General features: G+C 48.1%; 7 protein-coding genes across 7 annotated transcripts; 3 read left to right on the top strand and 4 right to left on the bottom strand.

The window, feature by feature from the left end:
* Window positions 1-312: 312 nt before the first annotated feature.
* TGAM01_v203464 (phosphatidylinositol glycan, class T) lies at window positions 313-2199 on the top strand (the record flags this gene model as incomplete). The annotated part of the gene is made up of 2 exons (XM_024549212.1): window positions 313-1063; window positions 1121-2199. 2 exons carry the CDS (start codon window positions 313-315, stop codon window positions 2197-2199), a joined length of 1830 nt encoding a protein of 609 aa, XP_024406050.1.
* Window positions 2200-2678: 479 nt separating this feature from the next.
* TGAM01_v203463 (hypothetical protein) lies at window positions 2679-3164 on the bottom strand (the record flags this gene model as incomplete). Its single annotated transcript, XM_018801213.1, has 1 exon — window positions 2679-3164. The coding sequence occupies one exon, from the start codon at window positions 3162-3164 to the stop codon at window positions 2679-2681; it is 486 nt and encodes a 161-aa protein (XP_018665484.1).
* Window positions 3165-3801: 637 nt separating this feature from the next.
* TGAM01_v203462 (hypothetical protein) lies at window positions 3802-4434 on the top strand (the record flags this gene model as incomplete). The annotated part of the gene is made up of 3 exons (XM_018801214.1): window positions 3802-4107; window positions 4167-4280; window positions 4345-4434. The coding sequence occupies 3 exons, from the start codon at window positions 3802-3804 to the stop codon at window positions 4432-4434; spliced, it is 510 nt and encodes a 169-aa protein (XP_018665485.1).
* Window positions 4435-6948: 2514 nt separating this feature from the next.
* TGAM01_v203461 (fungalysin metallopeptidase) lies at window positions 6949-9051 on the bottom strand (the record flags this gene model as incomplete). Its single annotated transcript, XM_018801215.1, has 4 exons — window positions 6949-7553; window positions 7612-7749; window positions 7825-8635; window positions 8689-9051. 4 exons carry the CDS (start codon window positions 9049-9051, stop codon window positions 6949-6951), a joined length of 1917 nt encoding a protein of 638 aa, XP_018665486.1.
* A 3735-nt stretch (window positions 9052-12786) lies between these two features.
* TGAM01_v203460 (hypothetical protein) lies at window positions 12787-13680 on the top strand (the record flags this gene model as incomplete). The annotated part of the gene is made up of 1 exon (XM_018801216.1): window positions 12787-13680. The coding sequence occupies one exon, from the start codon at window positions 12787-12789 to the stop codon at window positions 13678-13680; it is 894 nt and encodes a 297-aa protein (XP_018665487.1).
* Window positions 13681-16124: 2444 nt separating this feature from the next.
* On the bottom strand, window positions 16125-17182 carry TGAM01_v203459 (esterase/lipase; the record flags this gene model as incomplete). The annotated part of the gene is made up of 3 exons (XM_018801217.1): window positions 16125-16442; window positions 16501-16885; window positions 17133-17182. 3 exons carry the CDS (start codon window positions 17180-17182, stop codon window positions 16125-16127), a joined length of 753 nt encoding a protein of 250 aa, XP_018665488.1.
* A 2098-nt stretch (window positions 17183-19280) lies between these two features.
* TGAM01_v203458 (covalently-linked cell wall protein) lies at window positions 19281-20293 on the bottom strand (the record flags this gene model as incomplete). Its single annotated transcript, XM_018801219.1, has 2 exons — window positions 19281-20081; window positions 20135-20293. 2 exons carry the CDS (start codon window positions 20291-20293, stop codon window positions 19281-19283), a joined length of 960 nt encoding a protein of 319 aa, XP_018665490.1.
* Between the last annotated feature and the right edge of the window lie 961 nt (window positions 20294-21254).

The following is a 21254-nucleotide window of genomic DNA, read 5'->3' as shown; positions in this document are numbered from 1 at the left end:
GATCACGGATCGCCTGTGGCTGGTGTTTTGCAGATGCGGCGGGTGGAGACAGTTTTTAAGCCTAAGCTGCCCCTGGCGCGGCTATCGTTTGCGCGGGGATCGCCTGCTGCGAACCGCTAAAGCTGCTGTGGCGCATGCATTCAGCGGTACGATGGCGGGCAGCGTGTGGCTTAGAGCTCGACTCCTGGTACGTACCCGCTACTCTAATCTGGCAATATCAAGACTTGGTTTGAGAGATGTGAATTCCGCCCGAATCGCGCCAGCGACTCGAGTATCCTCTCCTTTTTTAATTGTCTGTTCTCTTAGTGCACAATGCGCTCTCTTTTATCGTTCTTACCGCTGCTCATTCCCAGCGCGCTGGTATCCGCGACCGAGTACCATGAGCAGCTGAATCTACGGCCGCTGCCTCTATCAGCGCTCCTCGCGAGCTTCAACTTCCGAGCCAACACCTCCATCGCCGACTTTGACGCACAGAACTTCCGCCTCTTCCCGAGATCGCTGGGCCAGATCTTACAGTATGCGGGCACACGAGAGCTTCACCTGCGGTTCACGCTAGGCAGATGGGATGCTGAGAGCTGGGGAACTCGACCATGGGACGGCACAAGAGAGGGCGGCACCGGAGTGGAATTGTGGGCGTGGCTGGATGCCGAGACGGACGAGGAGGCCGACGAGAAGTGGCTGACCCTGACCAATGCGCTGTCTGGCCTGTTCTGCGCCAGTCTGAACTTCATTGACGGGACGAGGACGATCCGGCCTGTGGTGTCGTTCCAGCCTGAGGGCGACCATCCCAACACGACGCTGGCGAACACGAGACTGCTGCATGGTGTGTTGCCGCACGAAGTGGTTTGCACGGAGAATCTGACGCCGTTTTTGAAGATGCTGCCGTGCAAGGGCAAGGCCGGAATTGCGAGCTTGTTGGATGGACATAAGCTCTTTGATGCGTCTTTCCAGAGCATGGCCATTGATGTTCGGCCCATCTGCCCGTCTGAGGGCGAGTGCGTGCTCCAGCTGGAACAGACGGTTGACATGGTTTTGGACGTTGATCGATCCAAGCGACCTCACGGTATGTCTATTCATCCATTTTCTGACACTCATTGATATCTAACGTTCGATTGTATAGATAACCCCATCCCACGACCACCTCCCGGCCACGACTTGATCTGCGATACCACGAAGCCATACCACAAACCTGACGATGCTTGCTATCCGATTGACCACCTTCGTGGCCAAGACTGGACATTATCTCAGATTTTTGGGCGAACCATGAAGGGAACATGTCCCCTGACCGACGCTGAAGTTCCCCCAGTCTGTGTTCACCTTCCGTCGTCTCGAGACTTGTTCGCTTCACAAGGCGCCCATGAGATTCGATATCCCAACAACGATTCTCTGCGATGCTATCACATTGAGCAAGGCAGCGAATTCACCCTTGTGTTGACCAAGTCTGAATTTCCTATTGAAGGAGGAGAAGCTGTTCCCCTTGGCATTATTAAGCCAGAAACGCCTGTGCTCTACGCTGAGCGAAGCTTTACTGGCCACGGACAGGAGCACGGCGGTGTGCAAGCCATTCTCACCAACCCAGGCGATGATTCTGTTGAATTTGTCTACATGGAGTCCCTGCCCTGGTTTATGCGCGTCTACCTACACACTCTTTCTGCTCGCATCTCAGCCTCATCACCCAACACGAACTCCTCCGCCGATCTAATCAAGGAGATCTACTACCGCCCTGCCCTGGATCGCGCTCGTGGCACACAGCTCGAACTCCTCCTCAGAATCCCTCCTCGCTGTACCGTCTTCCTCACATACGACTTTGAACGATCCATTCTCCGGTACACAGAGTACCCTCCCGATGCTAACCGTGGCTTCGACGTCGCCGCTGCAGTCATCACCACGCTGGAGCCCAAGGCCATGAACATCCGCACCACGAGTTTGCTGCTCTATCTCCCCACTCCTGATTTTAGCATGCCGTACAACGTCATCATTTTCACGTCGACTACTGTGGCGCTTGCGTTTGGAGGCATATACAATATCATCGTCAGGCGCATGGTCGGCGCGCATGAAGTTCCCCGCACGGCTATGAAGGATAAAGTGCTGGCTTTTATTGAGAGGTTGAAGAAGAAGAAGTCAGCGGTGGTAGCGACGACGGCGGTGGGTGGGAAGGCTAGTATAGAGTCTGTCTCTGGGACGTCAGAAGCGAAGTGATGGGATGTGTTTTGGGTCTTTTTATATGTTAGAATGTTGCATAATGCGGATAATTTTGCTAGATCTTGAGAGGCTTTTTTTTAGCTGGCAGTCATATATATTGAACAATGTTATACCCTCGTCTCATGACCAGTCTCAGGTACTTTGACGTCCTCGAATAAGCGTTGTTGATAACGCCAATTTGCCTTTAAGCACCAGAGGTCTATTGCCCCTATGATGACTCTATTTGAAAGTATACTTTCTAAAGATGGCTGCTACCTTACCTATGCAGACATTGTAAGTAAAAATACTTGGTTTACATATCATGACACGAAAATTGCCATGGTAACAGTGGCTTTCACCATACAACGGAGATGCTACATGTAATGTACTGCCGACAAAGTTGCACTTCAAAGCTTGATTCAAAAGCAAATAGACAAGTGTCTCATGTGCCAATATACTACCTACTATCTGCTACTATCAACGGCAAGCAAAGGTACTCACTCAGCAATAAGCTGCTTCAGCCTCTCTCTCACAGCATCCTGTAAGTCCTCCTCTGAGTCCACAAACTTGGCCCCATATCGCCTGCAAACTGCTTCCACATTTCCCCTCTTGGAGTATCCATCCTGAGCACACACAATAGCCTTTCCAGATCGAACACACAGACCCAACTCCAAGAGGCTTATTGGAGCCAGAGTGGCTCGGTGAAAGAAGACAACCACAATATCTGCTTTGTCTTGCATGTCGAGCTCCCACTCTACTTGTTCGGCCCAGCGGCTGTCCGAAAAGTCTTCTTTCCAAGTCGAGTCCCAATCAGTGCGCTTGGGATTGTATATCACGATGGGTAGCTCGATTAATGCCGCTGTGAGGGATTCTCTCCAATCAGCCTCCCCCGTAGGATTTGTTGGTCCTGCGAGGAATATGCTTTTGCGCGAGTCTAGGTCTGAGGCTGGGCGGCCCGGAGCCCAGATTACGGCGGCACCCATGGCTGGCGAGATGTATTGAGTTGAGAAATTACCTAGCTTTGAGGGTTTGTAGAGGCTTGAAGGTGCGGGGCATGGCTTGGGTGCGCAGGGTCCATGTACATGTTATAGGCTTTAGACTCTCACCCTGATTATATCGCAGCATAAGGTACAGATACGTAGGTAAATAGCCATTTTCACGATAGTTAATGACTCATTATGCTTCAAGTTGCTTTTATTTTGTACATCAACCTTGGTAGCAAATCTAAAACTGTCGTGGCTTAAAACTAACTGTGTTGCTGTAGTCCTCTTTGTCTATCAAATGTTTGTTGACCCCTTTGCCAGCTCCTACATGATTTCCATCCCAACATCTCTTTGATACTCTCAGCTGTTCTCAGCCCAAAGTGAATTGCTCATATCCAACACATTTCGCACTTCGTTTGCAAACGCTGCGCCACAAATTTGTTCGCGACCCCAAGCACAGACGTTCAAGTCATCCAAAAGTGAATCACCGGCTGCTCAGTATCAACAATGGAAATACCTCACAACCCTTGCAGAAATATCCGTTTCCTCTTTCCCCTCTGTCAAACAATGATATAGATGATTCTTGACGGCTTCCTCCACAGCTATCGCGACGCGATTGCCCTCCTGTTTCTCCACGATGCCCGATGCGGTGACGCACTCTTCTTCTCCCGTCATGGATGCTAGCAGACACGACGACGTGGAGAAGGCGGCGTCTTCCGACTCCACGCTCAAGGGAGTTGTGATGACTTGGCAGTTGAAGGCTCTCCTGGCTGGAAGAACACCGCTACCCAGTTCGAGACCGAAACGAAAGTCAGATGAGATGGAGAGCCCCGAGTCTAGTGATCATCCGGACAGCTCTACATTGGACGATTCCCCGAGTGCCAAATGTGTCGATGGCTCTCACAACAAAGACGACAAAGAGACTACAACGGTCAGCCATGTTGTAAGTATAACCGATGTTCATGTCAGCACCATAACAGGATGGACGCTGACCTCTCACAGGCTAAGAAATCAAAAATGAACAGCCCCAAGACCGCAAGGAAGCAATGGAGTGAACATGAGATCCGCCGTGTGATTGTCCTGCGCAGAAAGCAAATCCCTTGGGAACAGATACTTGTAAGTTGTCTGCGCTCTCCTGAAAGTTTGAGAGTCACGCTTCTGATGATGTCCTCGGAAATAGGAGCATTTTCCAACTCGAACACTCGTAGGCATTCGCCAGATATTCTGGAAGTACAACGCGGGCTACACCTTTCCTTGGAAAAAGTTGTAGAAAAAACGCAGATTTGGAAACACGTTTTGTCGCATACGATGAGAGGATTGTTTTGGGGGAGAGCTGTTGTTCACTTTTTCGCTTGTTAACTTTTTCGCTTGTTTACTTCATGTGCAGACATGACGCATATTCTGCATAATTGTTTTAGATAGATGGAATGCAACTATATACTACGCCTCACAATTTGACTCTACCAGTATTTGCATATCGGTGTGACTTGCGTAAGGATATCGTACCTGAAGCTTAGTAAAGTCGAATCTGTAAAATCTCTTTCACGCACATTTCTAAGCTCCAAACAAATCTGCTACCGGCTCAATATTCAATGTGGATGATGCCCAGTCGCTGTATCTCGGTGCTGCGGCTCGCAAAACTTTCTAATGCCTGCGTTATCCATGTAAGGTGCGAAACGAGACGAGTGTTTTGGGCAGCTCGATCGCGAGAATCTGCGCTGACCGTTGTTCAACCGTTGTTCCAACAGCATCTTCATTAATTGTATATCGTGATGAGGGCTTTTCCTCCTGGCAGCGATGAAAAGGTGACATAAAGATTTTTCCCATGTATCAACCAACTCAATCAATGCATCGATTGTATATAGGAAGCTTTGCGCGCGATGGAGGGGGGAGAGTACTGTTTGCTGCTTTGATGGTGTTTGCCCCTGATGCAATCCTGAATTGCTCTGATGTCGGCCGATTGTTTGTCCAATTCCACTAGATCCATCGTGCCCAATTGACCATCTGGCCTAATTCTGTATGTGGCTATGTGTTTACGATTGCAAAGAAAATCTCGACCGTTTTGGGTCGCACATAAAACAAAGGACATCGCACGTTTGTACGCATGAAAGAAGATTGAACATTCAATACTTTGAACTCGTTTGACGGACAAACAGCCTTTGACAAACAACCAATGTTTGTTGTCACATGGACTTTCTCCTCCATATAGCCCGTACATATAAAGCACTTCCGCATCCATCTGCTGAGTCGTTTTTACATTTTCCATAGACCAAACACACGCGCAAATACACGAGCACACACTATAAAGCATCAAGTCCATCAAATTCGTGCAAAAGGTATAGGACCTACGTGCTTACTGTATCCCAGCAATCCTAAATTTGAAAATCTGCACCATTGTTTAACATCATTTCAATTCCAGACAAGATAAATCCACCGGACAACTTGAAAAGAGATCGAATCCGATGGCATCTGAAAAGCCCAATAAAAGAATGAGCGAAGAAGTGAATAAAGAATTTACCACTACAGTAAATACGGCCCCCTTCTCTTCGATATCGACTGCAGTCCCAATCACCCAAACAAGCAGTCTCTTGCCACTCAATCCACTCCCAGTGGAGAAGCTTCAAGGTGGTGAGGATTGTCAAGCTTGGTTTGAAGCCTTGGCCAAATATGCAAAAGAACGCGGATTCTGGAAGGTCATTACCGGCGAAGAGAGAAAACCGAAGGAAACGGACGCAACTAAGCTTCAAGAGTGGAGGAAAAAGGACTTATGTGCGATTGAACTCATCTCAAACTTCATCTCGCAGGAGATGCGTGTCGAACTTGAAGAAGACGAACAATTCAATTCAGCTACTATGACTTCAAACGACCTTTTGGGAAAGATACACGACAAGGTGTTCATCGAACCTGAAGTAGAGCGTTGCGTGATATTAAACGACTTTTTAACGCGGTTTATCCCGCTCGCCGGGCGCCCGTTTGCTTCCACTGAGGCTTTTATTGTCGAATTAATGCAAGAATGGACCTCCATTAAGGCAACATATCCGGATACAAATGAAAATTTGTTGAAAAAGGTGGCGCTTCTTGGCCTTGAGCGTTTCGACGACGCAGATGATGAGCGTTCACTGTTCTAAGAGATGTACGTATAGAAAAGGAAGAGGGGTGGGAAGGGCAGGATGACCTTGTGATGGAGGATCTCTAAGTAAAAAAACCAAGAACAGTTTGTTGATAAAACAACGAAAAAATAAGCATAAGCTCTGTTAAGTATTGGGGAACGACAGCTTGGAAGTGCTGCGATATGTTGGTTGGAAAGTAGTGCGGTAGCTTCATAGAATGGTTGGGCTTCGGAGAGATGCCAAATGTTTACATTTATACATCCTTAATTACGAAGCCCCTTCATTCATTGATCACTCTTTACATAGAACAAACACATACAATAATAATCACCAGACGAATTAAAATCTCTGGAACAGGCCTTAGCAGCGAGTTCATCGCGCAGATCCATGACAAAACTGGTAGCGATTCAGGCAAAGACTTTCATGAACGAGGCGGCCAAAGGCGTTTTCTACAATTTCCACTGTTTTATTTCGTTAATAGTAGCAAACTAATCTGAATGCCTTGTTGAATCACATAAATTATACGCATATTTCAATTTTACTTTATTTGCAAGGGTAAGGCTATACACCACTGTCTCCTTACATGTGAGACCACTTGATGCTTTTTTCTAGCTGACAGTCTTTTGCAGCATCCATCCTCAGACCTTATCATCCCTTTTCGCCCAGACTGGCATTTAGCAGACGCCAGACGGGATAGTATAGCTCTCAACCCGTGCAGTCGAGGCATATTTGGCGCCAGATCCAAGACCTCGCTTGGCGAATCCTGTCCACAGCTCACAGAGGTTCTGGCCGCCGGTCAAAGCACGATCAGCATCCAAGATGGCATCGCGGGCAGAGACAAAAGTCGGCGTGCAGGGCTGCAGAGCCAATCCGTTGAGGACGAGCTTCAGGGCAAGATACTTGCCGTCGGTGGGGACACCCTCGCTGTCAAAGGTAGGGAAGTCGGCGTCATTCTTGCCGTACTTGTCGATGAGGTTCCAGAGGACTTCGTACAGAATCGAGGCCCAAGTGGTACCGGCTGCGTGGACTTCGTTTTGAGCGTTGACAGACTTGTAGGTGAGCGGGTTGGTGGTGAGGCTGGTTGAGTAGGGGTACTGGCGGATGCCCTTGACGTTGTTATCGGCCCAGACGCCCATTGGGTAGTCCTTGCTGCGGGTGTCGCCGGCCTTCAAGCGGATGGCGGTGGCATAGAAGTCACCCCAGCCTTCGCCCATGCCGCCGGCCTCGACACCATTAAGGCATCCAGAGTTGGCAGGGCCACCGGTGAGACGGGTAGACACTGTTTAGAGACTTATGTCAGAAGGACGAGATATAAAGGCAGAATGAAGGAGACTTACATCCGTGAGTGTATTCATGGATAACGATGCCTGCCTCGAGGTCACCATCTCGCTTGGGGTTGGCGGTGGTCCAGATGTACATTCTCATACGGCCACTGCTTCCGTCGGCCGGAGTAGCAAAGTTTGCGTTGTTTGTTCCTAGGGCTCGTTAGTACTTGAGGTTGAATTTTGCCTAGACACATCTGTCCAGTGTATCAGATCATGGAAGCGTACCAGAGCCGTCCTGGGCGTTCACAATCACAAGATCATTTCCCTTTCCACCCTTTCCGTTGTTGTTTGTCTGGAAATTTCCTGCTACCTCGTTGAAGCCAAGGACGTAGAGCAGGTCGTGATACTTGTTGACGGTGTAAAAGAGCTGTGTGATGGCAGCATCTCTGTAATCAGTGGGGTTGGTCTGAGTAAGCGTAAAGGGATACTGGAAGTCCCGAGTCGAGCTGGATGGGCGGTGGTTGTTAAGGTAACTGTCTCCGCCTGAGGGGTTGTCCTGCGCGATGGCATTGTTTCCGCGAGTTACGGTATAGTTGGTGGTTCCGTCTCCCACCCAAGTGAAGGGAGAGGCATCAACTCTCCACGGGTCAGTCAGGACTTTACGATCTCCCTCAGTGGGGTCATTGAGTCCCCAGGGATAGACCTGAAAGGTGGCAAAGTCGGAGACGTAATCGACAACACCGTGAATCTCCTCGTTGGTCGTGGCGTCAACGTAGGTGAGAAGCCAGTTGTCCAAGATATCGGTCTCGACTCGCCAAGTCAGGGCCAGAGTTCCATCGCCTTTGACAAGATAGACAAGGTGAGCCTTGGGATCGCTGACGGCTCCAGATGTACCCTTCAACGTGTACTTCTCAGTGCCTTGCTCAGCCTGCGCGGTGGCGCCATCAGCTTGAACCGGAAGACCCAGGATGTCAATGGCACCCTTGAGAGCCTTGGTGGGGTCAGAGAAGTCACGCTTCCCCAGAGGGCTCTCTTGTGGCAGCTTGCCAGAGAAGAAGCTGTTTCCGTGAGAGAAAACCCTGCCGTCTTTTCCAATCTGCGATTGTAAGCATATAGTCACTAAGACGAGATGGTATTGTTGTTACTTACGTTAACCTTGAAGTCAGCGTTGTCAATGTCAATGCCGTGCACAGTCTGCTTGAAGTGAACGTGACCAATGCCGTCAACATCGATATAGTGGTCATCCACAACGCGGAACTCGGCCTTGGGGGCGACTTTCTTGACAGCTCGGGTAGCAGTATCCACGTAGTTGCGCTTGTAAGTCAGAGACTGCAGAGAAGCCTCTTCTTCGATGTTTGGCGAAGGAGTGTACTGAGAGAGACTGGGCAAGTGATACTTGCTGATGTCAATGCCACGCTTAGCCAAGCTGTTGCCGTTCTCTGGCTGCCTGGCAGGATGAGCATTCACGTTGGCGGCAAGGCCAGTGAGACCAAGAAGAATGGCCGACTTCATGATGGGCAATAGATAGGAGCCAAGAGGGAAGCAGAATTGAGAAGTACCACAACAGGGACCAAGTAATTGACCTGATTGAGAGACCTGTTGGAAGATCTTTCAGAATTGAGATCTCACCTGGCCAATATATACTCATGATGCTCAACAACGACATCTGAGATAATTGTTTCGAGCTTCCCTTTCAGACTACAAATCCCGATGTTGCCCTCAAAACATCGAATAGATTCGGCTCTGTCCGTGAAGACCGTCTTGGCAACTCCATCCCGCGCAATAGTACAGACGAAAAGGAAGGTGAGTTTCCAATGATGCTATCTTTGTTGAGGGCTTTAAGAAGAACTTTTGTCGCCATGGAAATCCGCATGCCAAGCCAATTAGGGTGGACAAAAGTCCATGGACGCAGCCCCATAACGAATAACAGAGCAGTAACGAGGATAGATAGCCTCTCAAAATAGAGTCTCGTGAACAGATTTAGACGATATGGTTGTATTATCAAGCATTATGTGCAAATACAGTAATTCTGGTAGTGAGAGCCTTGGGCGATGTAACAGTGAATACCATATGTATGAGTACGCGGACAGCAAAAGTTCATCCGTACCCCGCTACATATACCCTGCCCTTTAGTCAATGTATCGATTTCGAGATGAAGATAAGAGGACTATAGTCGCTAATTCGCGGCATTTCATCGTGGCGTCTGTATGCAACTGCTTTCTCGGGACTAGGCGGCTCGGAATCCTTTCTAGGGCCGGCACGTCTCTATCAAAATGCCTTCAATTCACCATATAGCGGGGAATACTTGAGTCTAATTGTAACTATACATGTAAGCTTAATGCGTAACGCATAAACCCTCGCCGGAATCCTCATACCAAAGTTCGCCTAGACGCCCGCAATATCGGGAAGCTAAGGAGCGGATGGCTATCATGGAGATGAACGACCTGCCAAATCGGGACGGAGTCCCGGGGCTGCGCTCCGATCGAGTCTGATGATACCATTTGCTTGTTAAAAAGTACTGCTATTGGCAGAGTCCCTGTTTGTGATTGCCGATGAGTTGCAAGCTTTCCCGAACCGAAACAGCCGTGCTCGATCTAGCAATAGCAGGGGGAATGTGGCGTAATTGCCGCAACCAGTTATCGAACACGATATATGCGAAGATGTGTACAAGTAGTTTTTTTCCTCTCTTCTCTCTGATAGTGTCTATTAATGAGAATGCCGGGGTGCTGCAGAGAAGCCAATATAGGAAAAGATATACACCTATAGTACGTGGAGTTTGCCTGATTTGCCCGCAGGCTTAGAGGGGTACCTGATGAACGAGCCGCGGTGATATAAATTGATCCGATCCCATTTATTTCCGATACAACGGTTGCATTTTCCATATCAAGCATCTATTAAAGCTGCTAGCCTTATCAATGGTTCTAGATGCAGTAACGTGACACGGGCTTCTGCATTTGTGACAAATGGGTAGTCTTGCATTTTCTTGGCGTAAATGGCTAACGACAGAGTTGCACGTCAACAAGGCTGACACCACGCGAAAATATTGCGGTCGAAACATGGACGACTTTCAACTAGATGCCATGTTCTAACGATGCTAAGACGTTTGAGAACAATAATATGTCTAACAATGGTTATCGTCGGATTACATGGATTGAACCACAATTAGTGGATTGGCTCTGCCGTAACGACCCAACAGGGTGCTTGGTTTGCAGTGAAGCCAGAGAGTGTCAATTTCTCAGTATAGGTAGAAGTACTTCATGGAAAGTGTATCATCGGTATTAGACTATAGATAAGAGCTTTTGTTTCGGAGCATGGAGAGGCAATCTACTATTACTGTAAAATATCACTGTGTATTTTTTTTTCTTCCATCATTGCTAATTCATTATGCTTACGCTGCGAATCATTCATGCTCCTTACCAACCCGTTGAAGTCTTATTCGTTACCATTTGAACCTTCTTAGGCAGACAAGGCGCTCTGCTACCCATGGAGCAAAGCTGCAGAGTATAATTACAAAGTTGTCAACAGGAGCTGAGGTGCTTCCAGCTTTACTTTGATCAATGCCTAGCTTCCTCAGTGGTCTAGGTGGTTTAGAATGATTATGTCGTCCTCGATAAAATTGAGTGGCTACATTCTTGGGTGACCGTGATACAGCAGCTTGGCTCCCCACTATGAAGGCTTTGAGCGGACATCACGGATTCAAACTCTTTTTTTCCCTTTAACGCAGTACACCAAGTCGACTGAAAAGAGTTATTACCGACTACTTGAGATCTTGATTGGCCACTGTTATCTACTACCGCAATTAAATGTGATATTGTTCTAAGCTATTGCTAGGTCGCCTTATTGGTTTAAATAGTAACACGTATCCCAATATTAACACCATATGACTGCTTTGATGTTCGGCACTGATAGTAGGTAGCACGAACTTGTTCAACCTTGTTGATGTGTTAACAGGCTACGTAGAATTTGAACTAACAAAATTAGCGGGCACATGTGTTAACACAGTGATTGAGTTTATTCCAGCTTTCAGAGAAAATAGCTAACATACATGTTGGCTCAGCGACGGACGTGACTCAACTGAGTGGACTCTATTATTCAAAATCGGTAGTTATATTCATAGTGCTTTCCACTTTGGTATAAAAGCCTTGTACATTGGATCATTGCTGTTGGGTTAGGGAATTGAGAGTTGTTCTGTGGAGAAGGATCTCAATCCATCTTCAGAGAAGGGACCCTCAAGGATCCCTATGCCTCTAACTTCTTTACTGTGGGGTCCTTACTATTGTCCTAATGTTGTTGAGTCTTCTGCGAAGAACTCTATTTTGGGCGTGAAACTTTATGTTGAAACCTATGTTCCTGAGCGACCAAGATGATCTGGCTTTGTGGCCCTGATGTGGCCGAGTGAGCTGAACTTAGAGATTGCTGTACATAAGAGCTGAATTGCAAGAAGTATGTCTTTTAAAAGTACAAGAATAGGCCACCTATACTACTAAGCAAGTATAGTTGCACCGTAGACACATCTCATTCGTATATCGCAGCCAAAACAGTACATGGCTATTGAACGACGTTGCAGTTGGACTCTTATTTCTATCTAACTTGCTTTTTATTCCCTTTGATGCTGTTTGTGTTGAACAAGATGAATTTGAACCTCGAGGCAGCATTTGTTACGATTTAGAGAGACGCCCATGGCTACATAAGTCGATATAAACGCCGAACAGTCTTGCTAATGGTGCCACCGACCTGTTGATACAGGAGATTTCTCCTAGTATCTCTTTTGCCTTTCATATCATTCGTAAAATAGTTAGTAAATGGCTACTTCTACTTGTTCTAAAAAATACCGACTACATCTATGGTGGATCTGTCGAATTTAGTTACGCCACCCGAGCTTTCACGCCTGTATCATGAACCTACTGTATTTTGTGGCTCACGTTGCTAGGTCACCGCCTACATTTTCTTCTCCTTTTAACATAGCCTACCATCGCCTCTCAATTCCAATTTATGTCTCTCTTATACATCACATCGACAGTACTCGCAAGTTCAAACGACAGTTTCTCCAACCAGCCAGTACTATCTCACTTCGCTAAGAGACAAACTACTTCAGTTCTCAAGCTGACAACCATATCACCACTCGCTACCACACACAGCTCCGACTTGAATCCATTATCTGCCTATCTCGACTGCCAACCTTAGCCTTCTCAAAGCTCCCCGGGTTGTAATTGCCACCGTCCTCCAGTGCCCATCCATACAGCCATTATGGACTCCATCTTCAATGCTCTCAGCGCACCCAACCCCTTCACAGGTGGTTCTCAGATTAGCCCGGCCAAATTGTGCGCCATGAAAACGGAGAAAATGTTTGTGTCCGGGGGTAAAAGGCATTTTCGGGGATTGATAAGAGACGGCAGATATCTCGACACGGTGATCAGTCGACAAACCGAGAAGATCGTCGCGGCAATTCTCAGGTCGTGGGAAGAGCAGACAGAGGAGCTGGACCCCGGCGACGAGGATGACTTGGCCGAGTTGGCTCAGTTGGCTGTGACGATGAGGCAATGCTTATCGATCGTACGGGGCCAAATCGCCAAGGACGAGATGTTCGAACCTGCTCGTCTCAGGCTCGAAGAGTTGACGACGATGCTATTCCGACTCCGATACGGCGTTTACCTGGCATCGTATGCGAGCTACACAGATCAAGAAGCAAGAGACCTTGACCGCAACACCAACCTCGCGGCTGATACACCTGACGACATCGACGAGGAGGCATGGCAGTTCTTTCTCAGACAAAGGTGGTCATCAGTAAATGCGCGGCTGCAAGCCGAAGACGTATACAACACCTGCCGAGAAAAGCCGAGAGCCCTCAGACAGAGTGGCAGAGCGCCTCTAGTCAGGCTATTGCAAGCACTCGCCTCACAGATAGGGCAGAGCACGCCGGATGCTGCCCAAGCCATAGGCGATTTTGTGACACGCACCTCGGCTCCGAACAGCCACCTCGAAGAATTGGTGGAGCAGGGAAAGTCATACGAGTTGATGTGCGCTCTGCAAACCGATCTCGAGGGCTTAACTAACCCGCCGAGAGCCTGTGAAGAGGATGTGCCCGCCATCAAGGCTGCGATATTGACGTTTGCTCGGCGGTATTTCACGGAGTTTGAGTGAGACGACGAGACGGGGGCTATTACGATATGCAGACCGAATTACGTCTTTAAAGAAGACTGGTCCGTGCTAGCCTACGCAACATCTACGGACATATAATCTTCTGTGAAAGATTGATTGGGCGATCTTTTGCTTGGAGATGTTATGTCTTTTCGCCCACTATGCAGTGTCACAGCCTCTTCCACCAGCGACATTGTTGTCCTGGATGTTTGAAACCGGGAAGCTTATCATGGTTGATGGAGAATATATGCATGTACGTCAGAAAGATTGTCGTGCCCTGGGAAGCAGATCCTTTAACTGCCAAAAGCACGAGACTTCAGCGACCGCAGATGGCATTCCCACGATACTGGTCGGCCAAATGTATATGCCTCCTGGCTTTGGAAGTGCGCCAATAATTGATTTTGCTGAGTATCTCCAAAGCAAAGATAGCATAATTAGGACATATACGCGACGGATACATCGCGAAGACTGAGTGTGGGCTCGAAAGAAAGCGTGCTGGAAGAAACTGCCCTGAGGTTGGTCAGCCTACTGATATATATCTGCCCAGAAGTTTGATGAACTGGACAATGAACTGACATAATCGCATGGAAAGCGACCCAGAATACCCAGGATGACAATGCAGTGAAGCGATGGCTAATCGATATCATCCGCCTCTATTGCCCACATAGATCTACATAACCACGAGCTCAACATGATGAATACACCACACAGTCTACCAAATTACCTCCTTTTGACGATGCGAATTCAGAGACTGAACGATAATTTGTTTCCCAGCCCAATGGCTTCAAAACGGAATACTACAATGAGCATAGCCTTGCTCTCGATAAGTACCTATTCTTTGCCTGAATAAGCAAGGAGATGGTTGAAGATAATCCGGATCGATTTTCGGCTTGGCTATGAAATGATTCCCCTCTCAACATGAGACGTATCCTATGGCATTCTAGCTCAACTTGCCAGACGTCAAAGCTGAAGCACGACGTTTGCTATCCTTGAAACTGCCACGAATCCAAGTCGCTCTAAGTACACCAGTTCCTTTGCAGATTATGCAATCATGACGAGCGGGCTCCCACTTTCATTGTTGCAGATGAATCCAGTCGTCTGATAGAGACTATGGCCAGACTGCTATTCTCTCAATTTCCTCAGACGTCAACCCTCTTCATTGGAGATACAAAGCAGTTCGGCCCAGTGACAATTACTAAGGGAGATCAAGAGTATCGTTTGCTCTTTAACAAGCAGCGCAAGGAGAAGCGGCCGGACATATCCACTTGTGCATAGGCTATTGTGCCCACGATGACATTGTTCCATGACTCATGGAATATTTCCATCTGGACCAACTGAACCATTATCATCGCCGCTCTAGGTATCCTAGGTGTACTAAAGAAGTACACGGCTGGCTACTCGAGAAGTGTGAACGCGGCTTTTGACAGGATGCCCTGTTACAAGGGCCATAATTCTTGGGGACGTAAAGGATAGCGTCTATAAAAGGGCCAGAACATGGTACATCAATGCAAGAAACGCGCCTTTATTAAAAAGCAGAAGTCATGCAAAGGCAAAGCAGAATACACGCTCATCATACAGCTCTACTTGGGGAAGGCCTTCGTCATTACGAGCTATTGATAGCAGAAATAGTAGTTTAATAAACGATTGCGCAAATCTTCGTTTACAGGTACCAGCTGATTTAACTACGCTCTTGATGATTGTAGAAGCAGTAGAAGCAGTAGAAGCAGTAGAGACAGTAGCGTTTCTCATGTAACCCTGTATTATTGTAATTTACTGCAGACAAATCTATAGCTGTCTCACTGAGCACCCAAAATCTACCATGTTCTAATTTCTTTAAAATAATAAAGGGGGGGCGGCCATCTAAACCTTTAACTAGGGATTTATCTTGCGTTGTTCAATTCTGAGTGGTATAACTGTGCCATGGGAAGACTTGTTGGCGAGTGAAGTTGGAATGCATCGATAAAGTAGCAGATGATACCTTTTGTTTCATAAATAAGCGCATCAACTCGTTAGAAGAGCATACGTACCAGCTGAAACTTCATAGAGAGGGAATAGATGTGGCAGATGTGGCAGAAATAGTAGAAATGGTAGTTTGACCAAGATCTATTTCACCTCCGCAACATAGTTTCCCAATGGAGTTCATGTTAAGGCAATGAGGGTGCCCGCACGTACTATTAAGCTACAGGTGGAGCGTTGAACAGAAGAAGTATTGTGCTGGTCGACTTTTTGCTTGAAGTACTTGTAAAAGTACAAAAGTTCGAGCAATCCTTATTGAGGTGGGCACAAACACTGGGCGATTTTTAAGAGATGTTTCATCTGGATATGGACTCCGAGAAGGTGTAAAAGCGGTCCAAGTCTGGAGCAACGCAATCTGTAGTGAATGCATTCATGCACACATGCTATCATAAATATCCCTTTTTTGAAACTTTTCTACACTACTCGTCTCCTTACAAGTGCTCGCCAAACCAAGTCACAGCCTGGAAAAAGGCCTGCTCCTTGGAAAACTTCTCAATCTTGACGCTGGTGTCGCAGCGGACAGCGAAGCCGTGCGAAACGCCCGAGTACAGGTTAATCTGGAAGGGCTGGCCCGTCTTGATGAGGATCTCCTCGGACTTGTGGCGCTTCTCAGTAGGGAAGATGGTGTCAGTCTGGGCAGCGGCAATGGAGAGGGGGCCGGTGATGGCAGCGAGCTCATCCTCCTCGACGAAGCTGGGGTGAGCGACGAAGCCGGCCTCGATGCCGCTCTTGTAGTGACGAACAACGTACTATAAGGTTGGTTAGCATATATATATATATGTGCAAAATACGTTGACTTCTGCTCACCTTGGCACCGAAGCAGTAGCCGACAGCACCAATCTTCTTGATGCCCAGGTCCCGGAGAGCCTTGATGCTCTTCACAATAATGGGGTCAACGGCCGGGGGAGTGTGAGGGTTGTTGCCACCGGTGCCCTCGGTGAGCCATTTGACGAAATCAAAGTCGCCCTTGCGGTTCAGCGGCAGCGGATCGCCGTTGAAGATGTCCGGCAGCAGCACAGTGTAGCCCTGAGAGGCAAAGTTGTCGGCCAGCAGCTTGCTGTTCTGCCAGATGCCAATGACGTCGGGGATGAAGAGAATGCCCTGGCCATCGCGGACCTTGTCGGGAGGAGGCGTGGCCAGGTAGGCGTCGATGGTGCCGTCGACCTTGATGTCCTTGCCGGTGGTTTCGCCCCTGCAGACGATTGATTAGTTGTACGCGCTATGAAACAAGTGACTGCTTGATGCTGTTGTGAAACAATGCCTGGCATCAACCACTTCCTCGCTCATTCACTTGGCGGGGCAACTCATCTCGCCAAGAGAAAGAAAAGAGGAGACGCGGGCCGAGCTGCTGATGCAACCGCCGCCGCATATGAGATCTGACATGAAAGAAGATCAAGCAAAAGAGAGGAAAAGGACTCAAAGATTAAAAAGAAACTCACTCGTGAAGGGTTCCAACAACGCAGCAGCTTCCAGGCGGGTGAGAGGCCATTTTAGATGTGTGTCCAATTGAACTTTCTTAGCGTTTGGTCAAACTAGGAGTTTGTTGTCTGAGAGTAAAAGCAGTGAATAAACAGAGAGATAGTAGTGAGGGGTAGAAAAAGCGCGCGCTCCCTCGACTATTTCAATCTCGAGAGCCTTTTCTGAGCGTCACTTTTCCTTGGTGGGGTAACAGCGGAGCAATCAGCAATGATTTCTAGGTACAGACTCCGTGACGCAATTCGCGACCTCCATTTGTCAACACCTCATACTGGTTTGGGAAAGAGTGAGAATCTGCAACCTGTTCCGAGTCTATGTGCAAATAGACGGCTTAGAGGCTTTAAAACTGCTTAGAGATCCGTATTGCCAACACGCCTAAAAATATCCTATTGCCTCCAAGGCCACTCAACTCTGCTTTTTGTCCGGCCAACTCTTGAGTAACCCCGAGCTTGTCAACAGAAAATCGCACTTCACCCCATGCTTTCTAAATCCGAATTCCGAGGATGGGAGAGTTATTCTACCTAGTCTAGATCTAGGCCCAGATCCTACCCATCTCGGCACGTCAGGCCGGCAGTGGAGCTGGATAGTCATTTTGACACTATTCACGGCGTTACTATAGCCATTGCAATTAATCAGCTGGCATATCAACCAGCGCTAATAATAATTCTTGCTGTCCGAACCTCAACATGGAAAGTTTCGACAATAATAGTTTGGCATAGTATTGCGCTTCTGAGTTGCTGAGTCAGCTGTAGTATGGTATATTCGTTGTTGCTCAGCTGTGGCTAAGCTCCCAAGCTCGCCTACTTCGTTCGGATTCCCTTGGGTTTTCGTTTCTTGAACACCACCGGAGTTATGCCACTTGGCTCGTCTTCCTCTTCGGCTTTTACAAGCGGTTCTGTTTTGACGGCTTGCTTCAGGTCTTTCACCTCGGCTCCGGGGTCAGCTTTGACTGGGATATCTTCCTCTTTCGGTAGTTTTGTGTCAGTAGCAGCACCGCCATCGACATCTTCTTCCTTCTTCACTGCGTCCCCTTGTTCAGCTGGTTCGGATTTCAACGGCACTGTCGTACTAAGCAGCGCATCCAAGTCCTCGTCTTCATCATCTGGCATGGTCTTGGAGTCCCGGCCCCATCTCCTCGGCTTCTTGAAAAGACTGCGCATCGCCTCCTCCTCTTCTTTCTGGTCTTCCGTCTCTTCGCGCTTCCTCACTCCTGTTGCTTTGGCCTCAATCTTGACTTCACCGTCTGCTTCTTGTTTTTCTTCTACCACAGTCGTTTTCGTAACTGTCCATTCTCCAGGCATGGCCATCTCTGGTCGAAAATCGCTTGGCATGGAAACTCCCAAGGCAGCCAGCTGCTCCCGCTGAGACTTTAGCTGAGAATCGGTCGCTTCTTTGGTCGGCGCTCTTGATCCCGAAGGACCGGCCGACGATGATCCAACAACACCATTGAGTCTGTCAATCTCCCGTCGTGCCCTCTCCTTTTCGCGCTCTTCTCTTTCGTGGTTGCGGTGGATGTCTCGTAGTGATCGCTTCAAGGCGCCCTGGTGCTTTCCCGTAGCTTCGTGGTTCGCTCGCTCGAGTTTTGTGTCGCGCACGTAGACTGAGCAGTGCTTGCACCAGTACTTTGGCGTCGATTTCCAGTATTCGGACATTTTTGCTTCTGGTGGTGGTATATTGTTGGAGGAATGATGATGATTCAAGCTGTCGCGTAGAAAAGTTCCAGTGGCGCGCAACTCTACAGCAGCCATGCATGCGCTTATGTAAGTACTGCCTAGAACGGAAACTTGCACAGCAGCCGCCACTCTTGGCTTCAACGTTCAATTATACTTACCATCAGCTATAACTTATTTCCTTGATATAACGGGGAACAAATCTGACTATCGTCTAATGTTCTTGTATCACCACTATCAGACCAAGTAGACCGGCCTCTTGCGATCATTTCATATCATTGTCTTACTCATTTTCACAGATACCAAGGCACAAAATCGTAGCGTACTCAATCCAAGCAAAAATCAGCCTTAGAGCATATACAATCTATTCAGAGTAATTAATTATTGATTTAGTCGTGTTTCAAATTCCAAACAATCATCTCTCCTATAATCGGCCCCCATCTATACACCAATAAGCATATTGCAGAACATCAGAATACCAATCGTCATCTTGACATTGCTGAAGAGCTGTGCAGCATCATTGACTGGAACCTCGGGAGAAGAAGAAGGAGGCGGCTTCGGAAGTGTACCAGTGCCAGCAGGAGGAGCCTTAGGCCCAGGTCCCTGTGGCTGACCGTCTGGAAGCTGCGTAACTGGGGGACCAACAGGCTTAGGGGCACCGGTGGCTGTGGGAATAGCCTCAGGAGCCTTCGTGGCAGGAGGCTGGTGAACTACCTGGCCATCGCTGATCTGGCTGATGGGAGAAGCTGTAGACTGGCCACCGCAAGGAGTTGTATGTCCCTGGACTTGTCCGTCTCCAATTTGGCAGATGGGAATAGCAATGGTAGTCGTGTGTACTTGTGGCTGACCGTCTGCGATAGCCGTCACAAGGGCAGTCTTGACCACCCTGGAGCCGATAGTGGTCTCTTTATGACCGTAACCTCCACCTGGCACAGTGTATACGTTGCAAGGCAGTATGCGAAGCTCGATTGGTTCGCATTGAGGCGCCCATTTACGGTCGTACAGATTGTAAAAGTCCCCGGAGCGACATTGGTAGTAGGTGGTTGAGCCACGCAGAGCCAGGGTACCGTTCTCGCACGCAGAAAAACCTCTCGTGTAGATGGCATCTACCTGAGGCGGCTCGTCGAATTGGAACTGGTAGTTGGAAGCAATGTACCCAGTACGGTCCTTGGCATCCTTCAGAATTCCATCGTGGAGTTTCAGTAGCAGGGCATCGGAACCACCGCACGATCGCTTCTGTTCCTATATCAATTAGCACGGCTCATAAGGTGATGGACGTAACATTGTTTACTAACCTCGACATCTCGCTTGCTGAGCTTGTTGATAGTAACCTCGAAGTTACCATCGTAAGAATCGCGGCAGGTTGAGACGGCGCCGTCGACAGGATGAACCCGGCTCGCAAGAGCTTCGACAGAAGCCGTGAGAATGAAAGCTGCCAATTGAATCAAATGCATCGTGACTATTCACGATATAGTTAGCAAAACGTCTACAACGACGTTGTAGGAGCAGATATGGCGGGCTTATATATCACACACTTATTTCAATCCACTAATTCGTGAGTATATGTCTCACTGAAAGAAATAGTGGCTAGTTAGGCGTAAATTAATAGTCGTGATATCCCTTGTGTTGGTATACAATAGATGGAATGAGACGTGAAGAATTCGCCACACTTGGATATTAAGGAACGCGACTTATACAGGGAGAGCAGGGGTCAGGCGCGAGACACCTCTACTTATACACAAGGTGTGGCCATTTTTGGCGCCAATTACCAATTCCATATGCCATCATCTGGCGATCTTTCTGTTTGAACAGTATCTCAACAGCAAGCCACGGCGTCAAAAGCGAACAAAGATCGGTTTGGATGCGATCAGATCGTAGGCATACGATGCCAGCTTACAGCTAAGACCCATTGTGAGTGATTTAAGAACTTGTTTCATCTGTCCATCAAGGTCAATAAATCGATGCGATTGTTACGCATAAAACTCTAATACCCGACGAGGCGCATAACTGGGGACTCTGGAGGCCTCGGCGGAGCATTTTGAAGACGAAACCAACAATTTCTGCTCACAACAATGGGGATCGCGAATTTTTTTAATAACCTCTTATGAAAGCTTCGGAAGAGATTGGCCAACTGTTCGGCAGGTTGTTTGGAGGCGTTTACATGTACGCGTTCTACGCAGGGACGGCTGAATCATAATGTCTCACCCCACCCTTTACCCATATTTGGGTAACAAGTTGACAAGATCTTCTTTTGTTGAGTGATCTGAGCGAGTTGAATTACTACGATCGATGACGATACGGCTGCTCTATCATTATCGATTGGTGTGAAGATGGCGAGATGGTAGATGAACATGTAAGTGGAATATAAGGACGATATTGCAGCTCGCCTGTACAACCACCCAACAAGAAGCAAGC

The sequence above is a fragment of the Trichoderma gamsii genome (genome assembly GCF_001481775.2).
Source record: "Trichoderma gamsii strain T6085 chromosome Unknown Scaffold_9.2, whole genome shotgun sequence".
NCBI lineage: Eukaryota > Fungi > Ascomycota > Sordariomycetes > Hypocreales > Hypocreaceae > Trichoderma > Trichoderma gamsii.
Note: the sequence above shows the minus strand (reverse complement) of the source record. Positions and strands in the feature narration are given on the sequence as shown.